This window comes from Perca fluviatilis, chromosome 20 (genome assembly GCF_010015445.1).
Source record: "Perca fluviatilis chromosome 20, GENO_Pfluv_1.0, whole genome shotgun sequence".
NCBI lineage: Eukaryota > Metazoa > Chordata > Actinopteri > Perciformes > Percidae > Perca > Perca fluviatilis.
Window position 1 is genome coordinate 14,429,727 of NC_053131.1, and position 18,058 is coordinate 14,447,784.

General features: G+C 40.9%; 1 protein-coding gene across 4 annotated transcripts; it reads right to left on the reverse strand.

Annotated features, from left to right (window-relative positions):
- Nucleotides 1–71: 71 nt before the first annotated feature.
- Nucleotides 72–16,920, reverse strand: crlf1a (cytokine receptor-like factor 1a). Of its 4 annotated transcripts, none has more exons than XR_005637439.1 (10): nt 16,454–16,920; nt 12,041–12,319; nt 10,606–10,735; nt 9,660–9,829; nt 3,300–3,457; nt 2,081–2,155; nt 1,887–1,980; nt 636–824; nt 418–484; nt 72–221 (listed from the first exon to the last, which is right to left on the reverse strand). XR_005637439.1 is itself a non-coding variant. In XM_039786976.1 (10 exons), exons 1-9 carry the CDS (start codon nt 16,524–16,526, stop codon nt 461–463), a joined length of 1,188 nt encoding a protein of 395 aa, XP_039642910.1. In that variant the 5' UTR covers nt 16,527–16,919; the 3' UTR covers nt 72–221; nt 418–460. The 4 variants fall into 4 exon arrangements, 3 of the variants coding, with proteins under 3 accessions (XP_039642910.1, XP_039642912.1, XP_039642909.1); XM_039786976.1 differs by having other exon boundaries at nt 640–824; nt 16,454–16,919; XM_039786978.1 differs by having other exon boundaries at nt 72–484.
- Nucleotides 16,921–18,058: the final 1,138 nt, after the last annotated feature.

The window sequence follows — 18,058 nt, forward strand, 5'->3', positions numbered from 1 at the left end:
TGAATGACAATTTGTTGCTTTTTCTTTTTACATCAGGACGACATTGTGAAGCTTTAAGTTTGAATGCAAACTTCTTTACTGATGCCCGAGTCGTTCATGCTACAACGTCCTTTGAGAAAGCAGAGTAGTCCACGTGGTCTCTTGCTATGACTCCAGGATGTCCGTGGAAAGTCCACCTTTATCAGTTGCAACTTTTCAGATGAAAAAAGTGCTCATGCCGGCTGGAAAAGATGCAATAAAGAAGAAAATCCCACAGTTTCTTGTTAGATGTCCTCTCATGGCCACAGCTGGTATTCGCACAAAATGTCCGGAGCACAATGTCTTATAATTCCCATATACGAACACAATGTCTCTTTCTCTCTCACACACACAAACACACACACACACACACACATAGACAAAAACACACACACTCACGTTCTTTTCTTGACTTGTTTTTTGCTTGTAAACGCAGCGTGTGCTAGGATTTATCCCCTTGGAGAACCTAAATTAGAAGACAAAATCTGTTAGCTTTTATAAAAGAAAACTTACTTTGAGTGTGTATCCGTCTGTGCAGCACGTGTCTGCATGTCTGCATGCGTGTCTGTGATCAGATTTGAATACAACTGTGTGTCCCCTGCATTAGTGATGCTTACCTACCTGGTTGCGAGTTTTGTGGGATTTCTGCATCAGCACTCTCCACTGGTCGTATAGCTTCATGGACATGCTGCTGCAGCCGTAGGCGTGTTTCCGCACCCACCCGAAGAACTGCTTCAGCTCCCTGCGCAGGGTGGAGTTGGAGTCCCCGCTAGACTTTGAGTCACAGGAGCCTGACATCAAGCGCTCTGCATCAAGGGAAGAAAAGGAAGGGAAGAAGGGAAGAAAGGAAAAATGAGACGGGATTTAGACTGGCTTTGGCATTCTGTAATGGAACCTCTAACAGAGCAGCAGTGGTGGTATTTCGGTCAGTTATTGCAGGGTTACAAGTATTTAGTTACCTCCCACCACTCCAGAGCAGAATTATAGGAAAGGTAAAAAAGACAGATAGGAGCAGTATTAAAGGGAAGAAAGCCAAGAACAAGAAGTGAGATATCACTCAAGATGTGTAGTGTACTGCCTGTGTGTGCCAATGTAACACACACTAAGAGCCATGAGTTCAGGCAATGAATGCACACAGTAACTGAGAGTACCTATCTTTCAATCTGGTAATTTTGCCAAAATTCATGGGGAGTTCTGAAAAGCCCTTAAAGAAAGATTTAAGTTTTTAACAACCCATGTTTAGTTTTCATAGTCATGGCCATTCTTCCTATCAGTTATGATTACATGTTACTCAGCAATTTCATTATTAAATCTGTGGAGGCAACAACAGCGGCTACCTTCTTACAGCGTTATAGCATCCAGTGGGAAAAACAGCATGAGTTAAATTGTATTGAGTGTTCCTTTATTTATCTTTTGATCATTTCTTTGAAAAGGCCTTTGTGTTGCAACTAAAACGTTACATAATCAAAGTCTGGTTTGGCTTCGTAACATCTGGTTTGGAACTAATGTGATTTGGTTTAGCTATGATTTTTTATTTGATATGATATGATATGATTTGATTTGACCGATGCATCTGTCATAAATAAAACTGCCAATACAATACAAAACTGAGATTGAGTGTAAAACAGCACCATCGTCTTCTTCTATGAGGCTGCCAGTTTCCAGTAGTGGGAGAGAGCTGTTGGACATGCGGTGCACAGTGATATAAAGTAAATTTTAATGGCACAAATTGCCTCAAAAAATGGGCCAAAAGTCTCTCAAAAACAGATCAAGAGCAATCCTGTGATTGTGTGTGTGTGTGTGTGTATGTGTGTGTGTGTGTGTGTGTGTGTGTGTGTGTGTGTGTGTGTGTTTGAGCGTGTGCTCACCACTGTGGGGTGTGGATGCAGCAGTTGGATGGCTCCACTCGCTCCAGATCCCAGCTTTGCGAGAGCCGTAGATACCCACAGGGTTACAGCGAACCTGGAGAAGATACAACATTATGAACATGGACCAAATCTGAAGTACACGAACATACACTCCAACACATGTACACACACGCACACACACACCCAGACCGTACCTGGACGAAATACACTGTTCCAGGCCTCAGTCCAGCCAATCTACAAGATGTCTGATTCCCAACGTCATCCATCACCTATATGAAAAAAAAGACCCAAACACAGAAGAGTTGGAGGTCTGACCGCAGTATTAAATACCAATGTGCATAAACTAAAACACAGGGCAGAGATGCCATGTAGAAAACACAACCACAAACCATGTACAGACCTAAGCATGCATGCACACCACATTGTTTAGTGACTCCTGATCAGCATGTTTATGAAAATGTTTTAATGTAATTGTGCCTGCTGGGTAAAAATCTGCTCTCTGTTATGTATTACAGAGCTGGATATGCTGAGAAACACACACAGGAGCCACCACAGGTCCTCAACATATACAGTACAAGATATAGCAAAAATAATGACATGAACATAGATAAAGTAGAGCGAAAGAAACGTCTACATACTGCAGTTATTAATCTTATCTAATAGTCCCCACTTTCTCTCTGGCATTCAGTCTGTAAACACTTGCTAAGAACGACTACAACAGAAAGCAGAACATGGAAATTACAGGCATCAGAGGGCTAATGATGTGACGCTGGGAAGCCAAATCGGCAGACGTTACCGCTGAGCGTCTTTACAGCCATATTGAAGGCATTAACAGCTGAGATGTATCCCTCCATTCCTTAGCATGACCTCATGATTAGGGCCGGTTCAGAGGGAAAACTGTGTTTTGTTTTCACCACCAAACCCTTAAAGCCACTTGGATTTAAATCTCCTCTCTCCTCCTTCGAACTGGTCTCATCCCTCTGCCGCGTCTCTCCACACCCCTTCTTTTCTTTTTCCACTTTGCGAGCAAAGACTTGCTTATATTACATCGGTGTAATTCCCCCTTAATTACTGGAGAATCTTCCCTCGTATCCGGAGGACTCATAGGAATCCTGGGAAGCACCATCTGCACGGCTGAAGGTTTTACACCGTATTTTTAATTCATTAAAAGTTTGAACGGAGGTATACACAGTGGCTCTGGCCTGTGTTTTTCTCCTGATCAAAACCTGCCTTCTAGATTTATGGCTGATGAAAGTTTCTGAACTGTTAACCCATCTGGCAGAGGAGGCCTCAATCAGACTAGATTAGGGGTGATTACAGCACTGGGATGAGAAACAGCTGGGAGAGATATTGTGTGTAAGAGACAAAGAGAACAGATTTATGTCTTTATAACTGTGTGTCCTTGTCCTATACCTTCCAGTCTTGGCTGTCCTCCAGTCTGTAGCGGATCTGGTATTTGGCCTGAAACAGGAAGTCTTTGAGAGCGGGCGGGGCCTCCCAGCGAACACTCAGCTGGTCCTCTAACTGCCCAACACGACTGACAGTCACACCTGATGGAGGGTCCGTGGTCACTGGAAGAAGAGGAGATGGAGGAGGTTATTAAGTAAGAAGATCTCATCAAGAGCTGAAAGGATTAAAAATCAATCAATCAATCAATCAATCAACTTTACCAGTTTTCTTAGTCTTCTATGATAGAAAACGTAATATCTTTGGGTTTTTGACTGTTGGTCTGACAAAACAAACTGGGGCTCTAGGAAAATGTGCGGGGTATTTTATTTTTTTTATATTTTCAACCAAATTGTATAATATAATATTTATAATAAAATTTCAGACCAAAGGTTAAATCAATTGAGACATACAGAGTGTCACTTCCTGTTGCTATCTTTGTATTCCTTTTAAGGAATACATTGAAACCTTGTGAAACCGTTAACAATCTACTTCATTCCAAAATGGCATATTTTTGCATGCAGAAAGGAAAGAGTGCTCTTTAAAGAAGTATAACTTGCTTTTTGGCCACTTGAGGGCAGCAGAACAAGTTGAAAACACAGAGAAACAATATCATTCATCAGCAGTCGTGTCTCTGGCCACCAGTGTTGTAGTCAAAACTACCTAAACCGAGACCGAGTCATCACCAAGACCAGACTGTATCGAGACCGAGACAAGACCAAGACTTTGAGGGGTTGAGACCGAGACCAGACCAGTGCCAGACAGCCAGAGCTTCCTCTCCTGTCTCCTGCATTCACTTTCTTGGTTGGTTTTCTCGCATGTTAAGGGGTCGGGGAGAGGGGGCTAACAGTAACAAATTTTAAATTAGAAATGAGTCAAGTTATTGGTTGCATTTGAAGCAGGAGGTCGTTTGTGTACAGATTTTCAATAGAGATTTTTCACTAAAACAGCTGCCCGCTGCTGTTAATTTAGTTGATGAGAGCAGTGAGAGTGGACCAAAACAGTTAAGTTGTTGGCTGAAAAAAAGGACAAATGAGCTGAAAAACGAAGACAATGAGCTGAACAACGCTAACGCTCGGTATAGAGCTGAGAGGAACTGTTGAGTTGGGTTGTAATTCTCTGTTGTTTCGTCAATCGACTCCGTTCACATTACATTTAGTCATTTGATCCATGGTAAATACAGAAATATTGATAAGAGCAGCTTAAAGGATTTAAGAAATGTCTTTAAAAAAGAGTGTGTATATGTGTTTATTTTTTAGAAACACTGTGACTATAACGTCATGATCAGTGCAAAATCTCATATGAACAAACAATGATTTCATGAGAGGCGCAAAAACTGGGATACTTTTTAATTGATTACATCCATTAACAAGTATATTTCTATCCTAACAACTTAATGATTAACTTCTGGTGGACAGATGGCCCAGATTACAATTTTTAGCCAAAAAAACATAGCTTAGGGGCTTCTTTCTACATTTTTGGGTTATGTTTGCAGGGTCACGAAATCCACTCAATTCTAATTTAAAGCAGTAGGAGTGATGTCTTTATATGTAACAGCTCATTGAAGGATTGTTCAGCGTTGGCGGAGGTTTGTGGTCTCCGAGTGCCTTATAGTTTCTGAAGAGTTGACTTGTGTGAGCTGGAAGAGACTTTTTCATCTGACAACGATTATCTTCTCGACAAACAAACATGTGCTGTCAGACCATTATTTTAACTTTCCTCACGTTTTGTTTTGGGCTTTTGAGATCGTTGTAATATCAACTCTTGTTCCTTTTCATAATGTCATCCCTTACCAATAAACAAACAAGATGAACCCAGGGGAAAGAAGAAGATGGGAAAGATTCAGTGGAGGCGAAAAAGTGGGAGTTGACACGAGAGTATCAGAGGATTTGTTTCCCCAGTGTTCGAAGAAACCGGAGACTCTCTGAACTAAAATGTGTAACTTCAGACGTGTCATTTTGTACTCATGGGTGATTTAAAAAGTGTAAACCCAATGGTGGTACACACAATCATCCATCTTAGAAAAAAATATATTCTTAACATAGAAGCAGAGAGTTAAACTAAAGTTTTAAAGCTTTGGTAAGACATCTTAGTTCAGTGTATGCCCAAATCGATGACGTACCAACACGGTCTCGCGGCAGTTCGTGAAAAGGTCACATTATTTTTAATCTATTGATTCGTGTACACGGACACGTTTGTGTCTTTTTTTTTGGGAAGCATCTATACGGAGGTTGGGAAGAAGAACGGGGAAAGGACACTCACACACGGGAGACATCCGCGGTCTCTGGGGGACGCACAACAACGGGAGGGTTGTGTTAATAAAACAACAACGGGGAAATGAAACGCCACACGCGGGCCACGATCCGCAGTCTCTGGGGTGAAAGTCCTGTGCTGTTTGACCCATCCACCAACCCAACCAACCTCCCTGCGCGGATTATCGGCCACTTTTGATCACAAAAGATGCTTCCCATTGAAATACATTAGTTTAAATAACGTGCTGACCACCACAAAAATACCGACATAAACGTGTCCGTGAACACAAATCAATAGATTAAATAACATGACTATTTCACGAACTGCCGTGAGACTGGGTTGCATGTACAGGATGAAACAGAGTGAAGCTTAACCACAATTGATTTAAATAATGGATGCACGTGAATGTACTTTTCTTAGAGATTAACAATGTTAATACAGGGCTGAATATGTTTTTATATTAATTAAATTAATAATTTCCACTCTTCAGAATTTGTGTCCCTCCTACTTTTCACTTTAGTTTGATTTACTCGCTAACATCTCTTTAAACTGTCTTTTTTGTTTCTTTCTACAGCCCGACCCTCTGATTGGTGGATGTTTGGACAAAGCCTAAGAGCAGGACTGCCGGCAAAACTCAGGTTTGAAAAATGAAAACCTTTTTTTCCCACGTAAAAAAGAAATCACTGAATTAGCTGTGTTCAGAGTTGAGACAGTAAATGACGGTGCTCGTTGTAATAAAAATCTAATATACATTATTTCACATAAAGTATGAGATCCCATAGCATACATAGCATTTCTAATCTTTCTATTTGACTACCATTAAAATGGAAAGACTGATAGCAGGTTTCATAATAATGTTTTGTTTGCTCGATTGATGTAAATATGAATGGCATTTGGATATTTCTTTTGAGATGACAAAATATTCGGTAACACTTTACTTTACGTTTGTGTGACATGACACTGTCATGAATACATGACACTCACATGACATTGTAATGACAGTCATGACACATGAACCCTAACCCTAACCATAACCATAACCATAACCATAACGTGTCATGACAAAACCGAATGACACTTACTAAAAAAGAGTTATGTCATAAACGTTTATGACTTGTTTATAATGTTTTATGACACGTTCATGACAGTGTCATGTCACTCTTATGTAGAAAACTTAAAGTAAAGTGTAACCAAATATTCCATACTGCTTTCTTGTTTTTTTAAGAACAATTCAGTTATCCCAAGAAAATCCACGATATCTGAAGATAACAACATATTTAACTTATTTGTCCACGGATAAGAGGAAATGCGTTGTTCCTATACGTTATGTGCATTTGGCAATAGAGGTCAATGGGACAAGGCAAATTACAGATGAATCACTGTTAGCATATGCTGTGTCATCCCTCAGCATATCCTCATCTTAGAGTCAGACACCGATACAAGTTGCCTCTAGTCTCTGAGTTCAGAGGGCATCCCGTGACTTAGGAATGCAGAGAAAACTGTAGGTGTTTCTGCCTCGCCTTCATAACTGATTGGACATGACCGTAGATGTGACTCACTGCAGCTCCACGCAGGTGTGGTTGCTGTGTTTTATGACTTACTACTGTTGTGGAAACTGCTTGCATGAAAAGAATGGCCAGGGAAACCTGAGCGAAACAACCCCCCCCCCCCCCCACACACACACACACACACACACAAGTCCAGAAACCGCCTACACTCTGCCTCTCTCTGTTTCTATACTGTTACCAGGCCCTGCCCTGCCCTCGGGGTGTGTAAACAGGTGTGCGTGCGTGCATACATTAGGGAACGGAAAAGGGATTACAATTTGATGGACGCTTGTTTCCTCACCGGTGATGTGTTCACCTCTGAAACTCTATACGGTTTTCCTCTCGGTACGTTTTCCCCGACACCGTTAGGAGCGTGTTGAACCAGGTGAAGACCTTCGAGCTAATCAGGTTGTATTATTTCAGGTCCAAGTCTTAAAGTTTCAAAGCCCAAACTCCTCAGGCCTCGGGGGTCTGCAGCCGGCTCGGAGACGGGATTAGGTTTGAGGATCAGTCTGGAACATTCCAACACTACATAAAAGAGGGTTAACAAGTGTTTTTTGTGCGTGTTTCTGTATGTGTGTCCAGTGAGCATGAGTAAAGAGAAAATGAGCTCATCAAAAAAGAGGGTGTTTCCATCACACACCTACGCCTGTCCAGGTGTGTGTGTGTGTGTGTGTGTGTGTGTGTGTGTGTGTGTGTGTGTGTGTGTGTGTGTGTGTTTTGGGGATAATGAGAGAAGATAAGAATTTTCATCTTATGGTCCATTTGCTTAAACTGCACTAAGCTACCCAACGGACCACATACCAAAGCTGTAAAAGGGAATACCACTCAGTTCCTATCAGTGTAAAGCTGGATGAGTATTTGTGAACAACTTTCTCCAAAAGCCAGAAAGCCACAGAACTCAAGCCAATGCCCTGTCTGAAATAAAAAAAGATGGATTTATAAATTGATACTCAACATTTCAAAGGCGCCAATTGGAGGCTAAAGCGTAAGTTATTAATTGTTCCCAACCTGTCGGCCACAAGAGAAATCTGAGGGTTCATGATATGATAAATAGGGAATGAACCACGTAACTTATAGTTGTCCACCTTATTAAGTAGTATTAAGGTTATTAAATCATTTTATTCTACGCATCCTTGGACCACTCTCAGTTACAACTGAGAAGGGTCTGGTTTCAACAAGGCTAGGAAGCTTTGGGATCCCTACTAGAAATAACTAAAAGAAAGCTCTATAGGTGTTGCTGTGCAGACTTGAAGTCACATACCAGCCAAGAAAATGTCTGGCACATAACCCCCTGTACAACCACAAATTATTGTTACTACACCAAAATGAGTCGAGTAATTAAACAAGCAAGATACAACGTGTTGATTAATAAGCTTTAGAGGTGCTGTAAGGTATATTTTATATTATTTTTGTCTAGATCTTTACCTCTGCTTACAGTCTCAACGCTAAGCTAAGCTAATCTAATCGCCCTCCTACCCTATATCCTAGCTAATGCTATTTTGACACACAGGCGGTCCGGTGAAGACGCGAGTCCTTCCATTCATTTTCAATGAGGGTAGTGCAGTTGCCTGCAGCGAAAAGTTAAGACGGATTTAACTTTTGGAGAAACGCAATCTGACTTTACCCTGCAATGGCCAATCATGTAGGCCGATCAGACTTGTCAGTCCGTTTTGAGGCGTGTGTCAGAGTCCCGTACAGGAAACAGTAAACCTCACTGCCTCTATCGCTTTCAGGAGAACGTGTTTTTTAAAAACTATGAGGGTAAAAAAGACAACACAACCATTTAACTTCCCAGGCGGCGATTCGCCGGATCGCTTGATCTGGTCTGAATGTACCCTAACACAGAAACATGGCAGAAGTATCAATCCTCTCATCTAACTCTGGCAAAAATATGAACTATTCCTTTAAATCAACTAATACTACGATGAGCAAAACAGTCCTTCAACTGAGTTTAAAGAGTCAAGTTGAGTTAACATGATCATTTAAGCTGGCTACTGCAGACTTATTTTTTTTCTTAAAGATTATTTTTTGGGCATTTTAGGCCTTTAATTAGACAGGACAGCTGAAGATAGGAAAGGGCAGAGAGACGGGGTATGACAAGCAGCAAAGGGCCGCAGGTCAGAATCGCCCCCAAGACAGACTTTTAAATCAGTGTTTCAATCACTGTAAGTTTTTCTTTCAACTGTGAAATCACCTCAGTTATTTGCTGATATTCATGTTTGCTTCGTATTTCCTTTTCCTGTCCAGATTTTGTTTACTTTTATTACTTTTATTATATTACCACTATGAGGGCGGGGAGAGGGGAAAATCACAACTGAACTGCTAACAAGTTGTACACATGTGTAACCTGTGATGAGGGGTCGCAGGTAGAAATAGCTTTGTCTTTTTTTTTTAAACATCACAAGCCTAAAAGCCTGGTATCCACTCTCCTTTATTATAGCCTGAGGACTCATTGACACTGGGATCTAAGCTCTAAAACACAGTTAAAGAAAGAGGGTCAAAGGTCACGTTATCTCACACTGACCCACGTCTAGGATGTCAAGGGTGATGACATCGGAGGTAGCCCGGCCCAGCTGGTTGGAGGCCTCCACCCAGATCTCATAGGGCGTGAAGAGGTGCAGGTCCCGAGTGATGCTGCAGGAGTAAGGCTGCGTATGAGTGTAGTCCTCACACTCCTTCTCCTTACCATACCACCTGGGAGGAAAACAGAACAAAACTCAAAATAACTCTAGACTGCTTCAATATCCATTACTAATGCATTTGATGTAGAATGTATTGCATGAGATAATAGAACAGTTCAGAGTTTATCTGTCACAAGTGGTTTTATTAAGTCCTTATTTACTATAACATAACTTCAGAAAGAGTTATGCAGTTGCCCCGCCTGCGGGCACTGCATGTCACGTAATTTCCCTTTTGGTGCTTTTAAATAGTTGATTTAACTTTTAAAAAATGTGAATAGAGCTTACAACTCATCTGAAACTCATTTTCATTCCCAGATGAAAACCTGTTTTCCTAATTCTCATGATATTTCTTTTACAGGCGAAGGGCGTATTTTTCTCAAAATAAGTTCTGCCAAAGAGATATGGTATTTTGTCCTGTTTCCAGCTCCACTTTAGCTTGTTTCTGTGCTTTTTGAAGCATTTTTGCATTCTAAAACATCTTCTGAAATATAATTTGGACTGGGAACATTTGCAATAGGCTCACCAAGTTGGATGTTTAACCCTTTTGAACTCAACACTGGTTTTGCATGGTTCTCACCCCCTTCATTTACAGCCATATAGCGTAATCACTTACTAGAAAGAGCATGTTGTCCTATTTAAGGCGGGTATGAGTGTATGATGTCTGTGTGCTCTGATTTGATTGAGTTATGACTCTGAGAAGAAGGGGCGTATGTTTTTGGCATCAATGGCGTTCAAAAAGTTAATCTTTAATTTCGAGAAGATAGTAAAACAGTGTGTGTTTTTATATACCTGAGTTTGTATTTGAGGATGTACTGTGTGCTAATGTTTGTCTCTCCTTTTCCTCCTGGAACCCAGCTGCAAGTCAGGTCTTTGGTGTTCCTGGACCAGCAGGTCAGATTGACCGGCTTCTCTGGAGGCACTGAGACAAAAAGAGGGACAAATGGAAAGATGGGGAGAAAGGGGGAAGAAAATAGAGTGAGAGATATGGGTGAAGACAAAGGAGAGTAGAGCAGAGAGCAAATGGAGATGTAGGGTCATTGAGGGTACAAAGTTACTTCCAGCCATTACTCCAGCCCCATCCTCCTGAGTGTAATTGACTCACTAGTGATGTTCTCTAGAAATTGGTGTTTTTTTTCTTAACTGGTGTGTGTGTGCGTGTGTGTGTGTGTGCGTGTGTGTGTGTGTGTGTGTGCTTGCGTGCGTGCGTTTGTGTGAGATGTTGTCAGACTCGGGATCTCTGCCAACATTCCTCGTCTCTCAGAACACAGGGTGCTCAACACCAGTGTCGCACAGAGATTAGGATCCCAACTGCATCTCATTGTGTGTGTGTGTGTGTGCGTGCGTGTGTGTGTGTCGGTGTGTCGGTGTGTCGTGTGTGTGCACGCGCGCACTTGTTGCTTCATGAATACATTTGTGTCATTTTTCATCTCATCACCTTTCATAGTCTTAGAAATGCCATGTACTTTTCTGTGTATGGGAACTGCAAGGAAATGAGTGTGTGTTGTATGTGTGCTCATGTACTTCTATCTTTGAGAGCACCATTTTTAGAGTGAGGGTACTCCTTACTTCTTCAAAGGACTGTTTGAGAGTTAAAGGATGTGTCCAGTTTATTACAACTTGCACAGCTTCAGCCATTGATAATAACTTAACTCTCAGCAAGAAAGTGAATAAGCAATAAAATACGGTTGTTTTAGGTTATTAACGTAACAGGAACCACATTAACAAGATCACACAATAAAGTTCACTGTAAAAAAAAATTAAAATAAAACATTTAGGGGCTAGGTAATGCATTATGTAAATGCTGGTCCACATACGTATAGAAATACAAACATGTGTCTGTGTAAAATGGCCTATGTCCTGTGAGTGATTGTGCGAGTAATGGACCACACAGGTGGTCAAAGCGTCACACAGTGACACACTCATGAAGGCCTCTCACTGGCCTGAAGGCAGGAAACTTAACATGAAATATAGCCACAGAGACACTAAAAATCTGCCCACTACTTCCTTCTACATTCCCATTTCCTTTTCATTCCTCTCACTCCTTTTCTACCCTTTATTTACCCCTTTTCCTTAACATTACAGTGAAGCAGAGACATTGCACACTTCGGGAGAAATGTTGGCCAAATGAGTATACTAATAAAATGAAAAAATAAAAAACTATGGAACTCTACATAAATAAAACCAAGCTGAAAAATCATATAACCACTAACACACTTCAACTTACTCCCAACGTAGAGGCAGGAGCCAGCCAAGATGTGTCCCTTGTGGTTGTGACAGACCAGGTTGTCGCCGGACGTCTGTCTGGAGGCGTTGAGTCCGGCCAGCGTCACGCTGAGGTTGGTCGGGCTCAACACTCTGTACAGGGAGCTGGGCAGCTGTTGACCGTTGAGCGTCCAAAACAGAGAGCTGGCGTGGACGCCGAGGTCGGGGTGGACCCAGCAGCTGGCGGTCAGGGTGGACCCCATGCGAAGGACGGGGTCCTGGGGGTAGACCACTGCTACATCTGGAAGAGGGCAGGAAGAGATGGATGGTTAGAGGAAGACCGTTGATGAGCACTCCAGTCATTTTACACGTAAAGGTCATTTTACACGTAAAGGTCAGTTTACTCGTCTCTTCTACGCAGCATGTGGAAGCAGCTGTGTGTTGTCTTCTATGGTTCTGGGTGGACCTTTCTAAAGTCTAATCATAACCCTGAGGATGTCATAGTGATGTCATTAGGGTTGAAACTTTAATAGTCGACAGAAAGCCTGCCTTACAAACTGGGGGTGAGGTATTTGAAGGATGCAGGAGTTTACACTGCAAACATATAGAGGGTCTAACAAAATATGATGTACATTGCATTGCATTGTGGGATATGTTGGATCCAGTGTTTTTGGAGCTTGCCCCTACTAAAGGATATATCTCGGCCTCTGCTGCTTTGAGTTTGATCATTCTTTTTTATGTATTCCTTCAACTTTATGGACGTGAATTACTGGAGTATGCCTTTCAGAGACTATAGACTTTGGAAAAGCCAACCTGAGGAGGGCGGATTAGCTGTCAGTTAGCATCCCAATTATTGCATTAATGAGCTAAAATATGTTGTTGGAATGTCTAATTCGGAAGACAAACAATGACAGCTAAGTGAACATGGATGTCATGAAAAGGATAATATGAATTTAGTGGTTTGTTGTGTTACAGTGAAGATGACCGGCGCCTGACTTTGAAATCACAGATGGTGCGTGGAACACAAAATGGTCCCTGCTTGATGATACTTTGACAAAACTATGGAAAGAAATAAAGGTGAAGAAATATTCACTGTGATGCATTACCTATTTGAAGCAAGTGTTATGTTTCAGTAGGTTGATTTTCACACTGTACTACAGTAAAATGTGTTTAAAATGGAAAATACATATAAAAAAGTAAGACCTGCCTGAGAAAATGGTTGTCAACAATGTAAAGCAAGCACTATTTTGGAATATATCTGTATGCGGAAACATTATTTATTTTTAAACACAAGCTGTTTAAAGGAAGTTTTCAGTGTGTTACTTTTGTAATTTAGTTTTGACTGTTTTAATAGATTGATAATTACCTCTGCCAATGAGGTTATGTTTTTGGTTCAGTTTGTTGGATTGTTTGTTTGTCAGCAGGATTACAGAAAACCTACCGGCCCGATTTTCATGAAACTTGGTGGAAGGGTGTAGCACGGGCCAAGTACAAACCCATTAAATTAGGTAGCGGATCTGAATCATGAGGCGCATACATGGATTATTTATATCACTTTTATTAACATTAGCACTCTCTGGGTGCCCTTCTTTTCTGCTGTTTTTCACCAGCTCTTGCCTGAGTTTGTTTCGCTCACTTGGCTTACAGTACTTGGGTACTGCTGTTTGCTTATTGTCTGTGGTGTTGGATTTTTAATCGTGTAAAACAGTTGGTAAACTATATAGGAAAGTTGCTACATAAATATTATTGCTGCTGCTTTTTTATCATTTGTTATCATATTTTACAGCTGAATGTTAAAATACAAATAAAGTGGTAAACTGCAAAGAACATACAGTTAGAGACACTCTTTAACACTCTATAGTACTGAGAGATATTATTTATATATTGCTTAATAATATTTGTGATTTATTTTATGATGTAATTTGTTCTCAGGTCTCTCTTGTAACAGCAGCACACAAGAGAAGACAATATATTAGTTTATTTCTTCAGAATGGAGGATTTAAAAAAATGTGTTGCCCACCTAAGTAGACAGGACTATGAAAACAATGTTTTCTATGCAGAAATGACTGAGCAGTGAGTGAGTGAGAGTGTCAACACTTTGTTCAGACCATTACAAATCTGCGCCCAGGGGCCACATCTATTCAGCTGCCAGCCTTCTTACGCTGACAGACATTGTGTGGTCCTTTATGGAGGTCCCGCCTTTGAAGAAGTTAATTCAACTGTAACTCCACACCAATATTAATATCACAAAGCCAACTCAAGCTTTTATGCAAACACATGATCAGAGGGGTGGTTGTCTTTGTCACTGGATACAGCGGATGTAAAGGGGGCCGTGATTAGCCAACAATATGCTGATCCAGCTGAATAACAATCAGTGTTTATGTATTCCAGGCATTGAGGAAGGGACATTGCCCCGGAGCGTGGTGTGAAGCCCCTTTACAGCCCTTTCTTCACAGTTCAAACACTACAACGATAGACACAATTACTACAGTTTACAGTATTGTCTCTGCTTGACACACTCAATGGAAGAATTGGCTTGTAAGATAGTATTTGTTTGGAGAGGCTGAGGGTGCTTGAAGCACAGCTCTGATCAGAGCAATGGGATGAGTTTAACCCTATGATTGCGGCGGTCGGACATAGGCGTGGAGGCCTTCAATGACATTTATGGCCGATATTAAGTCTTTAGTGGACTGAAAACACTTTCCTTTATGCTGTCAGTCTTCAAAGGGACACGACATCCTCTCCTCTTTCTAAAGAACTGTTTACTCTCCACTCATCCATGCAACACTTCAAAGAAGGCCTTTACTTTCCTCTGTCTGCTGTACAATAGACGTACATGTGGAACATTTTGAGGGGCCAGTGTAGACGAGCCAAGTGGAAGAAGTCACGAAACATTTATTGACAATGAGCCGTGTAACACCATCTGAAAAGAGACGGAGAAGACAGCAGCGGATGTTTTTTGTGTTTTTTGTTTTTTTTACACAGCTTGCATTTTAGGTATTTAACTGATGCTCATATCTGGAGAGAGTATCTTGTGAAATCAACTTAGGCCAAATGCAGGCAGGAGAAATGGGACATGTAGGATATAAGAAGTTCAATTCAGGTTAAAAAGCTGAGGGGGATTTAGTGTGTTTCAGAGTCAAATATTTGGTATTAAATAATCATATCCAACATAAATACTTCTGTATATGCTAACAAGACATATAAACTTAAACTTTATGGGATTATGAGCTGTATTAAAAACTAATTATATGTTAGTAAGAAAATTCCACATTTTAACTGTTTTATTTCAGTGGCATCTGTAAACCACATCACACTGAGTGAAATTGACGCACCCTCCATTATTATAGTGAATAAAACAGTAATGACCAATTAGGCCCTATAATAAACAGCAGGGCAGTTTATGATCAGGGCCCATTGTCTTCTATAAGCCTCTGGAACTTTACTTTCTTTTATTAGCGCCTTTCAAACTGGATGAATAACAGGAGATCGTCCCTGAGGAATCGCTCTTTGCCAGTGAGCTCACCATAAAAACTAATCCAGCCACTTAACAGAGGAAGCGGACGTAACTTTGATTTATTTACGTTACTGTGCATTAAGCTGCCGGTTAACATTCTCCAAAACCCGAGCAAATGATGTCACTGTTTTGTTGCGGTCCGTAAAGCCCCCATGCTCTCCATGTGTTAAACGAATTATGGCTTGAATTGTTGAAGTGCAGCCTCCTGGGAGATGAGTTCTCAATGCAGGGGTACAACCGATATACTTCAGCAGGAGCAGATCAATACGGTGGCAGGTGGACAGAGTGGCATTTGTCTTTTTTAATGTATCACCAGAGTGGATCCAAGCAAGTGAGCCCCTAATATGAAGAAGCTATTGAGTTATTTTTGCATTGGCAATATGTTTTAAATACAGTATTACCCATAAGATCACTGTGGATCTAATGTGATCATATATGGGATATTGTATCCTCCTATGGAAACCCTACACATATGGTAGCTAGTGGAGTTAAAGTGACCTTTTACGGGCTTTATCCTTAATATCACTATAATATTCCTATTGCCTAATGTAATTAGGAGGGCTTGCAGTTTTTTTTTTTTTGCAATGTTTACACTGACTTATATCCTTTTAAAATAGTAATTATATACCATATGATATCACTATATTGTAGTGTTTGCATTGACTAACACCCTTCTAAAATATTATATTTGTGTTGTACTATTGTGCAAATCCATTTTTGCATCTGTTTTGTCTTTAAAATCATGCTTACCAGAGCAGGACAATGTCACACAGAGGTGTTTACAGTAATATCGTTGGGTGACACATGGATTAAACTGTCTTTGTGGACCAAAAAGTGCAGCCTGTACCCAAACCAAAACCCTTCCCCAGCAAGACCGTGACTTTGCGCATCGATGGACATCTGTGTGCAACAACTTACGTGTGGACAAGGACAGCACGCCGGGAGTGTGCAGCATGAGGAACATCACGCAGATATCCAAGACGACTTTCATTTTCCCCCAGTTGGTTTTATCTCTGTCTTGATTCCTCGTCCTCGTGTTGTTGTGATGTCGCCTTTTCTCTCTCGATCCTGGATAGAAATTACGCACAGTGTGTAGAGAGCAAAAACAGCACGGGTTCAAAAAGCTGAAAGCTCCGAATTTTATTAACAAGAAAACTCTCAGGAGTGAAGGAGCGCACTAGAGAAAGTGTGACCCGTTGGGAAAAGTCACCCTCTGAGAAGCCATAAGCCAACACGTCCTCATTAACGGCTAAAGGAGTGAGTATACCGCGTCCTGTGTGCAGTCTTTTCCCTTCTTAATGCTTCCTGCAGCTGAATCATACACAAGTTCATACTTTTTAAGCCCCTCCTCTCTCTCTTCCCACACAGTCGCCAGTCATTTTCCCCCTCTTTCCGTCCTTTCCCTGCTCTTTTTTTTTCAACCTCTCCCTCTTCAGTGATGGGTAGGAGAGTCAGAGCCATTCACTTTCACTGAATCACTCTGTCCCTGTTACTTTCCATGCCTCAGGTCTCTGCTTCACAGGTTTCACCATAGGAGGCTGTTGAGTCACTGAGAGTTACAGGAAAGAAAATTCCTCCTTTTTTCTTCTTCTTTTTGTTTTATAAATATCTTTGTCCTTGTAGAGTGTGACACAAAAGCCTCTTTGTACCCACTTGAATTATGTTTTCTCTTTCAATGGTCAGTTTTGACTCAGACATGAAATTCTTATGATGTGTTGAATAACATGGGAAATTGTAGGCTACTGTTATACAGTTACGATTTCTCTATGTACAATAATTATGTGTTGGATCGAAATAATCTGGCCCTCTGTTGGCGCTACATGTCACGTTTCTCCTCAGTTACCTGTGAGGATGGAAATATCTTTTTTAAACAAATGAAATAATCAACAAGTGCCTTCTAATATCTTTTTACAAATCACCAAGGTTTAAGTGGGAGTCAATTCATAGTAAGATGTTTAAAAAAAGACAATGTGATGTTTCAAAGATGAAATAACACATTCCTTCTCTTCTCACAAATTAAAAGGTGAATGCATGGGTAATTTATATGCATTCTTGCTCTATTTAATACACTCTGGAGCTTTGCAGCTACAGCCTTACTTGGTCTGGAATGACCAGTAGGTCATGGTGGCTAATGTTTTCTAATGTTTGTTCTGTACAGCTGTTTTGCGACCCAAGGTTCTTAGTTATTTTAATTCCCCTGAACTATTTTAAGCAACTAGAAGGCTCCCTCTGACCAGGGACTTTTTGGGGGGTAAAAAATGTCCTTAGAAATAAATGTAGACCCTGAGTTCCTCAGAAGGTTTCTAGTTCCAGGGGAAAGTCCCTTGGTCCAACCTTGTGCTGCTAATTACGCCACTTTTTAGCGTTATCTTGTAATTGTGACTTTAACTATGTCTAACCAGACTTCAGATAAACGTCTACATTCATATGTTGAACAAAGCTGTTCTGGACTATCCTATGTAGGACTAATTTTCCATAAATTCTGGGTAAATTAAGACTTTTTTCAAACTAAAAAACATGGTT

What these genes read in the sequence shown, in the direction of transcription:
- crlf1a (XM_039786976.1), bottom strand. Translation starts at nt 16,526, where the DNA reads ATGAAAGTCGTCTTGGATATCTGCGTGATGTTCCTCATGCTGCACACT. An exon ending in AGGACAGCCAAGACTGGAAG is followed by an intron (nt 2,156 to 3,299) that starts GTATAGGACAAG and finishes TTTTTCATATAG; the next exon opens with GTGATGGATGACGTTGGGAA. An exon ending in CCCACAAAACTCGCAACCAG is followed by an intron (nt 485 to 639) that starts GTAGGTAAGCAT and finishes CTTCTAATTTAG; the next exon opens with GTTCTCCAAGGGGATAAATC.